General features: G+C 38.9%; 1 protein-coding gene across 1 annotated transcript; it reads left to right on the top strand.

Annotated features, from left to right (window-relative positions):
• Positions 1–439: 439 nt before the first annotated feature.
• On the top strand, positions 440–11,004 carry LOC104278200 (kremen protein 1-like; the record flags this gene model as incomplete). The annotated part of the gene is made up of 5 exons (XM_009875105.1): positions 440–602; positions 3,324–3,415; positions 9,651–9,775; positions 10,234–10,387; positions 10,949–11,004. Coding segments are annotated over 5 exons (590 nt in total), but the record flags the coding sequence as incomplete, so codon positions are not given.
• Between the last annotated feature and the right edge of the window lie 1,373 nt (positions 11,005–12,377).

The following is a 12,377-nucleotide window of genomic DNA, read 5'->3' as shown; positions in this document are numbered from 1 at the left end:
GGTATATACAAATTTAGTTAAACTGGCATGAAGTTTTGGTTAGTATGCTGATAAGTGGCAGACCGATATAATCTAATGTCATTTTTGGAAAATTGACAAGATAGAGATTCATCCCAATGAGTAAAATGCAGGGAAAACAATTAAAAAATGTAGTATGCTTATTCAGAAAATGGATGTTAATTGTATTAACCACTGTTTGGACCTAACTGTCCTATACATTGTTTAGTAAAGCAATGAAATCACAACCTCTTTGATAGATGTTTGTGTGAGAGAGAAAACTTAAATCCCAGGCAGCATCTTTTGTTGCCTTAACAATACAGGAAACGTGTTAGTGAAAGGAAACATGTCTCTTGGAGATGGGATGATGAGCAAAGGAAGACCAGTCAAACAGTAAACCTACATACCTTCTTTCTCTTTTTCCATTTTAATTTCTTCCCAGAATGTTACACAGCAAATGGGGCCGACTATCGTGGCACTCAGAACCAGACCTCGCAATATGCAGGGAAACCTTGTCTTTTTTGGAATGAGACCTTTGAGCATCCTTATAATACTCTGAAATATCCCAATGGGGAGGGAGGGCTTGGAGAGCATAACTACTGCAGGTAAGAAATATCTCATTGCTGCCAACATTGCCTATATACCCAGTGTTACTTTAAACAGTTGACACAGAATTAGAAGATTTTCTGTCATACAGTGAAGAATGTAAGAACCGTGGATGTGTAACAGATTTTGGTTTGTTCTTTCATCAGTACCCTGGACCTACAAACACCATTAGTAGAATAATTTTGGAACCCAGCTCTCACCCAAAGCCCATATAGTATGTCCAGTCTATACTTTGGCATGACGGAGAAAGACTAGAGATTGCTTAAATGAGAAGGTGGAGAAAATAAAAAAATTGATCCAAGACAGACATACAGAAGCAGTAGCGAATGTCTGTGGGAGTCTTTGGAACATTATGGGCTTTGTCCTCAGCCACAAGCCTGGTTCTGTTATACCCTATGTTTCCAAGTTTTGTGCTAACAAAAGTTCTGTAATCGCTAAAAACTTGCAGTGAGCATGAGCTGTTCAGTGACTTAGGGTTCTTATTTGAATTCAGAAGCTCAACTGTCAGTGGATACAATACCAGCTTAAACCACGGCAGATCCACGGTAATTTCTTTGCCTTCTAGGGAAAGCCCCATAACTATGGATAGGACTCAGAATGAAACCTAAATAAGAACTTTAGAATTTAGGAGCCAAAAAAGAACCTAAGTTCAGAGATGTTTAGACTCTGCCAGCTCTTTTCAGCCTGCAACATTTAACTTCTTGATGTTGTGCGTGAGGAAGTTACATGCACTTGAGCCTTTGCAGCACTGACCAGCCAAGTTTTTCTGGCCATCTGTACTTGCTCTGGAAATAGGTAGTGAATAATCATCTGCTCATCTAGGATGCATGTAATGTCGAGTGGTTTCTCTTACTCACTGAGTAATGGAGACCGAGGTGTTTAAACCAAGAGATTAAGAATTCAGTTACCAGGGGCATAGCAAGAAAAGCTCTAACGTCTACTTGTGAGAAAGCTGAAACCGCCCCTCAGTTCTCATGGCAGATACTTTTGCGTAATAGGTTCTAGGCTTTGTAGGGTAGAGCCTATACACTTTGCACCTTTGTGTTGAAATCCTTTCACTGTAACCATTAAATTTCAGGATAAAAGAGGCCAAAATTGATATGTGGGACTTCAACACAATTGTTATGTCACAAACATAGAATCCTGGTTGTTGATCCAGTAACTTCTCCGTATTTAATCAGAAATAGTCATTCAAGAAAATATGACAGAGACAGTGAGTTAATGGAGAGCCAGTAAGAAAGCACAGAAAAGAAGTCTTGTGACATGCAGCAGACAGATGAGCACACTGGTGAAAGGTGTCAATGGCATTTCCAGAGTATCTGATGACTGGGGAGGCTATTTCTCATTGAGAAACACTGGTGAGCGACAGGGAGGAAAAAGACTTGCTTGGGATCTTTTCCAGTGGCTGCAACAGTCCTTCAGGATAACACCGCTGCACCAGGGGACTGTGTTTTCAGCCGCAGAAGGAGGAAGTGTTATTGCCAAGTTCTAAATTGACTCTTCTTTGAATCAGTTTGGCATCTTACAGAAGCAAAGAGAACTACACCTACAGAGTTGCAGTAAAGAAAGTATTCCAAGTAAGGACCACCCATGGAGAGGTAGCATGGAAATGCCTCTCATAGGGTTCCACTAAACCTCATTTCAGCCATAACAAGACTATGCAGACTGACGTTTTTTTTAAAAGAAACTCAACTGTTTTACAGCTGTATGCACTTTGGAGGTTCAAGGCAAAGATTTCTAAAGACGTTCATCACATTTCTCTACAATTTCCTTGGATTTTAAAGCATTTCTATATGGCGTGCCATTACCACAATTCAGTTGCAGACTTGTGATTTCCGTCATGCAGGTGTAAATACAAGATTTCCTGCAACTGTGAAAACAAAAGAAAAATGTGTTGAGTATAAATTTTCCTTGATCGTAGTCTTCAACTTTCTTTAGGCACTGGAAGCTCTGCCATTACACCTAAATTTTTAGCGCAGTAGTCTTAGGCTTTCCTCATCCAAAACAATTGCAGTTGGCCCTAGTTACAGGAAAAGGTCATATTTCAACCTGACTGTCCAAAACAGCGATTTATTCTCTTAAACTGATCTTTTTGGTGTGAATCGTTGCTTGAAATATATACAGAAAAAGCTTTAAATAATCTAATGACTAATTAAGCATGCATTTGTAAGTGATGCTACACAAGGGCAAAGAATAGTCATGGACACATAAAGAGTTACCCATCGATACATCAGATCACTGAAACAGATTTATTCAGCTTTACTAAAGGGGAAGAAAAGACCTCAGTCTTTTCCAGAAGATTTTATGGGATAAATGTTTTTGTCATCGTATGTACAAAACCTTGGGGTCCGGACTGTTTTGTACCAAGGCAAATATCAAGTTTAGGAATCTAAGGAACCTGTACAGAGGATGTGGGGCTGAAAGTCTTCCTCTCTCTCAGTACTGTCCAGAAATAACTTTTCATCCTTTAGACTTAAAGAAAAAAGAAGTTACGTTTTAAACATTACTAGCATTTTATGCTTGCTGTGTACTATAATAAACAAAGTTATCTCAGCTTCCTGACCATTTTTTGCATTTTCCTTGGTTATGTAAGTCCAATGGGTTAAATATTCAGTAGGTACTAGAGCAAAAACAGTGGTGATACTGAAGCTTACTAAGATTGATTTTTATGTGGCTTTTGAGAATATTTGATGCCTTTTCTCCCTATTTTTCTCTTTCAGGAACCCCGATGGAGATGTCAGCCCATGGTGCTACATTGCAGAGCATGAGGACGGAATATATTGGAAATACTGTGAGATTCCATCCTGTCGAAGTAAGAGCACCATGCAATCTTTTTAAGCCTGCATGCATCTCTGTTGAACAGAGATTGACGATTATATAACAGTGGGTAGTGATTTTCAAACGGAAACTAGGGTAGGGCCAAATAGGTTTTTTTTCATTTGCAGACTCACTAGTATTTTGAACAGGTCTCTGCAGCATTAATGACGAGCTTACTGAATTGTTTCTCCATTGTTATCTTTTAAATCTCATCTTAGAATTACTGGATAGTATTTAAAAATAATACCAGAAGGAAAAATCACTCAAAACGAATGAAGTACTGCTGGTTTTCTGAATCCATAGAAATATGTCATTCATTTATTAAAATCTAGAGAAAAAAACCAGGAAGTTATTGATTTTTTTTTAATAAGGTACGTATGTTTCCATCATTTACAATCAGCTTGTAAAATGGATGGAATTAATTTAATGTGTGTAACACATCATAAAATTGCTTGGAAGAAATAAAGACAGTATGAGAGGATGTAGGGACAAAATTGTTATTTGTTTGGCGTATGGGAGCTCCAGGCTAAAGTGTTATTCCTTGCAGGTGCATATATTTTGCGTTGCTGTGAAACCACAAACTGAACTTTGTTCGATTTTTCTTTAACAGATAATTCACAAGCTATTCACCTGAAGCTTCCTTCTAATATTTTTAGTGTATTGCCAAGTTCTAAATTGACTCTTCTTTGAATCAGTTTGGCATCTTACAGAAGCAAAGAATATTTTTAGTGTATTTTTTTAATTACCTTGTCCAAAATGTGGAGGTTTTGTCATGATCTGGGTTCCAAAATTTTACTTCCTGAATGCTCCAGGATGAAATCCTAAGAGTCACGTTCTTTACAATGTGCCTAAGTATTAAAATGAGATTCCAGTTTTGCATGTTAACAACAGTCATAATTACACATTTTATTGTATAATCATTAACACCCTTATTGCTCTCCTAACTTCTGTGCAAGTACGCTCTGTTTCTGAGAGATAACTTATGTTTACGTGGTTAGGCATCAGAGCAGTTGTCCTTACATAGGCATAGTTTTGACTGGAAAAAGTACATTTTTTACATGAATTTAGGAAAACAAAACCAAAGAAAAATGAATCTAAAGTGATTTTTTGCTTTGTCCACAGTGTGGTTTTTTTTATGAATGTGAGCAAGTGGTTCACATCTTCCAGCTAGGCAAACAAATACCTAAGTTTGACCTTAAGTCGTGTGACTTCTACCTAGACTTAAATACAAATTAAGGAGTCTAATATTAATAACATAGAATCATGTGACACTCCAATACTCATTGTTCAGAGGACTTCTTCCTCTTTATTTTTCTAATATGCCAGGCCCTATTTAGGAAGCATGACCTTCCTAATTAAGAAATTTATCTTGGTCTAAAATGAAAGAATTTGCATTTTCTTTAAAGACCACAGATGTTAACAAATTCTCTGGATATGGCACCAGCAAAAGGCAAATTCTCTCCACTCCATTTGTTCTGCACAAAGGATCCTTTTAAAACCAGCCTCACTCATTTTCTCTGTGGTGGGGAGCAGAGGATTTAAACTTGGACACTTACTTGCACAGATAATCCAGACTTACAATTTACAAAATGTCCTTTTGACCAGCAGCAGCTGCTTCAAGCATTGCACTGAAACTGGATACTAGAAAAAGGAATTGCAGCAATTTAGAACAAACTGTACATTGCAAGCCCATCCAAGTCTTAATACAAACCTCATGGTTTGTGAAGTAAAAAAAAACCCTTTTATTCTTACCGGTTTTTGTTTTCTGTAAGCATGATGCTAAATCTTGGAACCATCAAAACTGACTTGTGAAGTTCATAGTACAAAACTGAGTTTTGTGATGGAGCAAGGAAACAATTGTGTAAAGAAATCCTCCTTGAAATTTTTAGAGGAGTAAAGACATTGTCTTCTTTTTCATAACTATATTTACTTTCCATATTTTCAAGTATCTGGAGTATAATTTACCTATAGTCTATACCCACATAATACTACTACAAAATGGCAACAGCATGGAGCCTCTTGATTGGCTAGAGAGATTTGCATGCAGTGATTCCCTGTAACAATAATTAAGAATCTACTGTTAAGACTTTTTCATTATGATGATGATTTCACATGATTATATCATGTGTCTCGATCAGTAATATTTCTATGTAATGCTAGATGTTTCATTCAGAAAAGTGTTCTGGCATTCTGCCTTTGTAAACAGGCTATACAGAATTCAGCAATGTCAGATGAGGATGGATGGGCATAATCACAGAAAACAGTGGTAGTTACCCCAGTAGAAGCTCAGTGTTCCCTTTTCTTCGTCCCCTCTTAATGGCTTGTCTGCTAAGCAGGCTAGAATGGACGTAAACAATATAAAAGGCAAGAAGATAGCACTGAGTCCTGAGACAATATGTGCATCTCACATGGAAAATTCAGAACTGAGTGCTTTAGATGGTTTGTTTGCAATGTCACATCTATTCTTTGGTCTCTTTGTTAATGAGTTCAGGTTGAAATTCAAAGGAAATAACTTATGTTCCCAAAAGGTGAAAGAAAAAATCTTGATGTTCTAGTTAATTGCATCAGCACGTTTATGGCTTGCATGAGTCTCTTACCATAAAGAGATGACATTACTGGAACCATATTTCCTGTGTGCATGTATATCATGTAATAAATTTGACTGAAGTATTGAGGAAGTGTTAAATGGCAAAGCCAGGTTAAGTTATACAGAGCTGTACTGATCACTCTGTAAAATTGACCTGTATACATTTTAACACGAGAACAAAATAGCTCGGTTTGAGACAGTTGCACAGACTGGTACATAATACATTGCGGGGGAGGGGGAAGAAAGCATAGCTGGAACAAGGTTTTGAGCTCAAAAGGATGAATTCCATGTTTCAATACATGTAATATGCGCAAGCTCTGGTGTTTGTCAGGAACTCGTTACGTCAGATGCTGCTTAAAGGAAAAATAGCATGCTTGCACAAAAGAGGTGACATTTTAAGTACCAGAGAGCAAATAGATATAAACAGGTGAAGGCAATGTAACACTAAAACATGACTGATCAGCAGGGAAGTAATCACAGAACACTGACTACCTCATTTTTGCCAAGCTTCTTTAGTAGGCTGAACATTAAGAGCAAATGAAGACAAATGATTATGTTGGAAATTGTTTAAAGTCAGAGTAACTAAACAGTCAATACCTATCTAGAAAGAATTTTGATTCTCAATTGTTTTATATATGTGTGTGTGGATGTGTATATATATAGTTTTATACATACACACGGGGTTGTAGGATATCCTGGGTTGGAAGGGCCCTCAGGCTGTCATCTAGTCCAACCTCCTGCTCAAAGCAAGGCCAGCTCTGAGATCAGACCAAGTTACTCTGTTTGTCAGATTAGACCAAGTTTATCCTGTCAGGCCATGACAACCTCCAGGGACGCAGAGTGCACTCCCTCTCAGGGACCTCGTTCCTGCACTCAGCTGCCGTCACGGTGAAAAGATTTTCCTTGTATCTGGTCTGAACATCTCATATTTCAGCTTAAGCTCTTTACCTCTCGTCCACAATGCATCACTGTGAAGACCCTGGCTCCACTGTTGTGACTGCTGAGAGAGGCCCCCAAAAGCCTTCTCTTCTGCAGGCTGAGCAAGCCCCAGTGCCTCAGCCTCTTCTCCCAGGGTTGAGTGCTCCAGCCCTCTGAGCATCTTGCTTCTCTGCTGAACTCGCTTCAGACAATTAATGTTTTTCTTGCACTGATGGGACCAAAACGATGTAGTCTTGATGTGGTTCTATCAAGTGCTGAGTAGAGGAACAGTCACGTCCTTGATCTCTGGCTGTGCTCATCTTTGTGCAGGCCTGCTGATCTATGTTGCCTGGCACACTTGTGGCTCTTGTTCAGCTCCCTGTCTGTCAGGACCTGCAGGGCCTTTTCCGCAGAGCGGCTCCTCATACATAAATGTACACTGCTTTGGTTTAGGTTTACACTGAGTCGCTCCCTATGCATAACAAATGTACCCAAATGGTATGCTTGATTTATTTATAAAATATAACAAAATGACTCAGTCCAGTTTCTTAGCATGGAAAATACTGAAGTGCTAATTCTCCGGAGACAAGATTGAAGGGTCCCCCCAATAAAGCTGCTTTACAATCAACCAATCCATCAATCAATCAATAAAAAGTGTTTTTAGGAAACCCCAGGTGTCCTAGGAAAATGAGCTAGGTTGATTAACTAGGAAGCTTTTTCAGGGGACTGAAATCATGTACAAAAACCTGAGCTCTCTGAGAGTTAGCTGCCCAGCTGTACTCAGCTGGGGTGTGGCTGCAAATGGGGATTTCCAAAGGTATGTTAAATCAGGCTGTAACTTGAATGTACTTACATGTATGTTGCTGCAGGGAATATCCAAGCCATAACTCCATGCAAGCATTTATAATTGAAATAATATCATTCTTAGAAAACAAAATTATTTTATGAACAAGATTTGAGGCAACATTATCTAATTATTCAAAAATATGCATATTCGAGTTTTCTTCCCAACTTCATTAATAATACTATCATCATCCTCCTTAAGAGTATAATCATATACATGCCAGTATATTTGCTGTTCACTAATATATATGCTAACTCTCTATCTCAAAATAAGGAAGCTGCCAGAGGCAACATAGCCTAAGTCTGGGAGCAAGTTCTCAGACAGATCTGTTAACTGTTTTAGGTGTCAGGATGATTAGCATTTTAGCGATAAGCTGACATCAGTTTACATGCTCAGTAAATAATATTCCAAAAGAATAGGGATGAGACCATTTTTGTCAGAATTAGACAAATAGAAGTTCTGAATTCAAGGCATTATTTCAGTGGCTGCTGCACATAGATATGTGTAAGAAATCCCCAAAATTGGCCTTCCAGAATCCAGTGGGACATTTGAGACTACTGTACAAGACTGCTCAGTACAAAAAGCATCATTGCATTCCTGTCATTTTTATGTGAAAACTCAGTAACATAGAAGCAGTTTACTAACTATCTGAGAGAGAAAAGGGCCAACTGTACAAGAGATGGCTAGTTCAAAAAGAACCCCGAAACAGCTAATCCATGTGATATCGGGCATCAGAGGCTGCAAAATCCCAAAGGCAACATTTCCCCCCCCAAAAAAACCCCCTATTGATAAGTCTAAAATCTGAAACAGTGCTGCAACACAAGATATTAGTAAGAGCTTGTTAAGAGTTCACTGGGTACTTAAATAACAAATGACCAAATAAGTTAAACTCTCATACAGTTCTCTGACTGCATCATGTTATACAGCGCTCTGGAGGTTAGGTAGACAAAAATGAATCCTTGTCAGTCTGGCACAAAGATAAATATCGTGTGACCACAGAGCTGGTGATAGATTTAATTCCAACTATGTAAGCAGATATGACAAGTAGATGAAGGATAATTTTATGCCGTTAGCACGGCACTATATTGGACCCCCCATCCTCTCTCTAGTAGCCATGGCTAAATTCCAGTGCTTTGATGAAAAGTGCAAAACCAAAACAAAACCAGAGGACAAATTATGCACTGAAGGGGGAAAACTTTCTGACTTCCTGTAATGACCACGGAGCCTTGACATGTTGTATTAATACAGTATAAATAGATATTTCTTTTTAAAATATAATATTGCTTCTCTTTGTACATACCATAAAATATGATACTTTGAATTCATACCAGATATCGAGTTTTAAATATTAGGAAGTTCCCCTATGTGAGTATCTAGTCCGTCTCATAAAACTTGCCGAATTCTATCCTAGAACGATTTAGGTTCCATTCCTCAAATATCCTGTTTAGTAAACCTCCAGAATGTTACTGTTCAGAAGATCAGACAAGAAATCACACTGTTTAATTTACATTGTTAGAATATGCATCATCAAGGTAAAAAAAGTCTCACAAAACATCTGAACTCACTTAATGCCTTTTTTTATTGTTTCTGTCTGGAGAAATCAACCAGGTGTTTATCTTGTCTATATTATTGCAGGTTGCAGAAATCACCTACAGGTATTGCAGGTATATTGCTAAGAAGATACGATGCTATTTCATTACCTGTCATTTATCCATGAATGTATTTGGAAAATATGATAAGGATCTAGCATAGAGTAATATTTCCCATATGGCAAAATTAAGACAAGGACGTAGAGCCAGCTGTTAAGTAATCAGTTAGTGCATAAAGTGGTCTGTGTTTTCAGGCACACCTTTAGATTGATCTATCTGTTATTCTTGCCAGTGCCAGGGAATCTGGGGTGTTACAAGGACCATGGAGAGCCACCACCTTTGACTGGCACCAGCGAGACCTCCAATAAACTTACTATCCAAACATGCATCAGTTCCTGCCGAAGTCAACAATTTAAGGTGCTTTCTTTGACATACATTTACAGAATGTTTTCAAAGACAAAAGATGGCCACATGCTTAGCCCTCTCTATCATATTTCTTCTCCCTCCACCCTTGGGGTTTTTTACCTTTAGGAGGTCTAAGGTCTCACTCCTACTCCAAGGGACTTACCCTTCTCTCAGTATCAGCACAATTTGAGAAAACAACCAATTATTAATGCCAGGATGCCAGAGTAAAGTATGCTTGCTTACTGCAGTTATAAGTGACAGGCCACCCTAATTGCCCTCAGTTCCACCTTTCTCACTAATCTTAAGTAGCGTCCTGACAGCTCAAACAAAACCAGTTTGTAGTGGGACCTCTGACTTATCAGTCTTCTCCAAAATACACATACTCTGCCAGCTTTCTCGCTCATACAACATCCTGCTGTCAGTCCTTTAAATATTATCCCTCCCTTCCTTATGCGTCTTTGTTGTCAAAGTTTGCAGGCATGGAATCAGGTTATGCTTGTTTCTGTGGAAATAATCCTGACTACTGGAGATATGGGGAGGCAGCCAGTACGGAATGCAACAGTGTTTGCTTTGGAGACCATACTCAGCCTTGCGGTGGGGATGGCAGAGTCATTCTTTTTGACAGTAAGTACTGAAACAGACTCAGTTTTTCCCAAAGGAGAACCTCAAATGTTCAGCAAATTAGGCAAAAGGGTTTAAATGCAGTGTGAACTGTTGCATGGAGTATAGCGAACCACCTAAATTCAGTATAAAATCAAGCTGCTTTTCATTTCCAGATAAAATTCACATCCATTAGTAATGCAAAATAGCTCTTTCGAGAAACGATGCCTGCTCAGGCAACTGAGTCATGCTCCAGAGACTGTCTTACTTTCCCACAAATTATACTAACTGAGCTATCACAAACAGCACGTCACAGAAGGACTCTTTCAGAACTGATCTTACAAGACAGTAGATATATGATTAAGTGAGGCTCTTCAAATAAAATTTCAATCTACGCCAACTTGAGGTTTCTTATTACACCAGACTAGACTTGCTATAACCTAGTTAACACAACACAAAGCAGTGCAGTAGAATTGAGACAGGAGTGTATAACAACAGTACAAACAAGTTGGTTTGCTATGATGACCATCGCTGATTTCATAATTTCTTATACGTAGAAATCCTTCTTTTTACTCTTCTTTTCAGGTTTGGCTGCAGTACAGGCTCACAGTATAGCTGGGAGTACTAGAAAAGAAATCACAGTATGCACTGATATATCATTGCTTCTCAGATCTTAACTGCCTCTGATGCAGAAGCTACCTTTTAAGTCAAATTACAAACTTCCTAGAACTAAAAATGGCATCATTTTCCACCTTCTGAACACAGAACCAAACTTCAATCTCCTTACTCTAAAACTGTGGTTCCCAGCTAGTGAGACAGAAGGAGATTTCAGTTCAGACAGGATTTAGTTGCTCTGCTCACTTCCAAGCTCTCCCCCAAGAATGGGAGCAGCTCTCCGAACCTCTGTGTTTCTTTGGATGTTGATATAACGTGTCGCTTCACACTGCAGCATCCTGTTTCCTTCTGCTCTTGGCCTCCCAAATCCTCCACGGTTAAAGGCTTCCTCTGTAGCTTTCCTTTTCTGGAATGACTGAGGGCTCAGCAACATGTCACCCTGAGGTCCTGCGCTGTCTTGTCCAGTAAACAGCAAGAGAGAGAGCTGTGACTAGGCAAGAGAGGTCATTCTGGTAAATGCCATCTATTTGCTTCTGCTGATGAGCAACACCTACCCACCTCATTCCTCTTCTTCCAGATTGTGTCATGTGCCCAGAACCTTCACCCAGGTCCCTTCATGCACACACATGATTAACCTTATGTGTTTAATGTGCTACTCTCATGGCCTAAAGTTGTAACATTCATACCCACAACACAGAACTCTGCGAGTTCTAGGAGGAAATGAGAGGAAAAGCATTTCCACTCCATGGTGGGCAATGCCGTACTTTGTTAGGCATCTGTGGAGCACTAGTTGTTGGCACTCTTAGTTAATATTGCTGGTTTGGGAGAACATCTTGTGATTCAGAGACCGCAGCCATTTGCAAAGAGAAAATTTGGTATCTTTGTGACAAATTTAAATTCTATCAATTTGATCTATTCGAGTAATTCTATTTATTTGTTTACATCACCAGCTCTGTTAGCATGGAGTAAGTGCCAAACACAAATTCCTTTATGGGCATTAGTACCCCTGTGGGGTCTTTAATATTTATCTAGTCTTCTTTCGGTCCCCCTTTCAGGTATTTCATAGTGTGCCGCTTAAGTGGGATGTGTGTTGGGCTATGCTCAGACCTTGCTCCACAAAAAAGAGAAGTATTTTCATGTGATTTTTCTGGCAGACATATGCTACTTCTTGTTCTCATGCCCCTAGCTCCGTTTTAGTTTGTATTTATTAAAGCTCTTTCACAGAGGCTTGTGAAAACTGAGACACTTCAAAACACTTCCTTTATTTCCAGTCTCACAGGCCTTTATTATACAGCTTTTAAGCTTTCAGAGAAAATAATTCTACTTTGATTCTTCAGTTCTTCAGCCCATGGTATGGGGAATGATAACTCTGATCTAAACAGTTTTGTCCTGAAATACA

Source organism: Apaloderma vittatum, unplaced genomic scaffold (genome assembly GCF_000703405.1).
Source record: "Apaloderma vittatum isolate BGI_N311 unplaced genomic scaffold, ASM70340v1 scaffold9428, whole genome shotgun sequence".
NCBI classification, from domain to species: domain Eukaryota; kingdom Metazoa; phylum Chordata; class Aves; order Trogoniformes; family Trogonidae; genus Apaloderma; species Apaloderma vittatum.
This window is presented reverse-complemented; position numbering and strand designations above follow the sequence as displayed.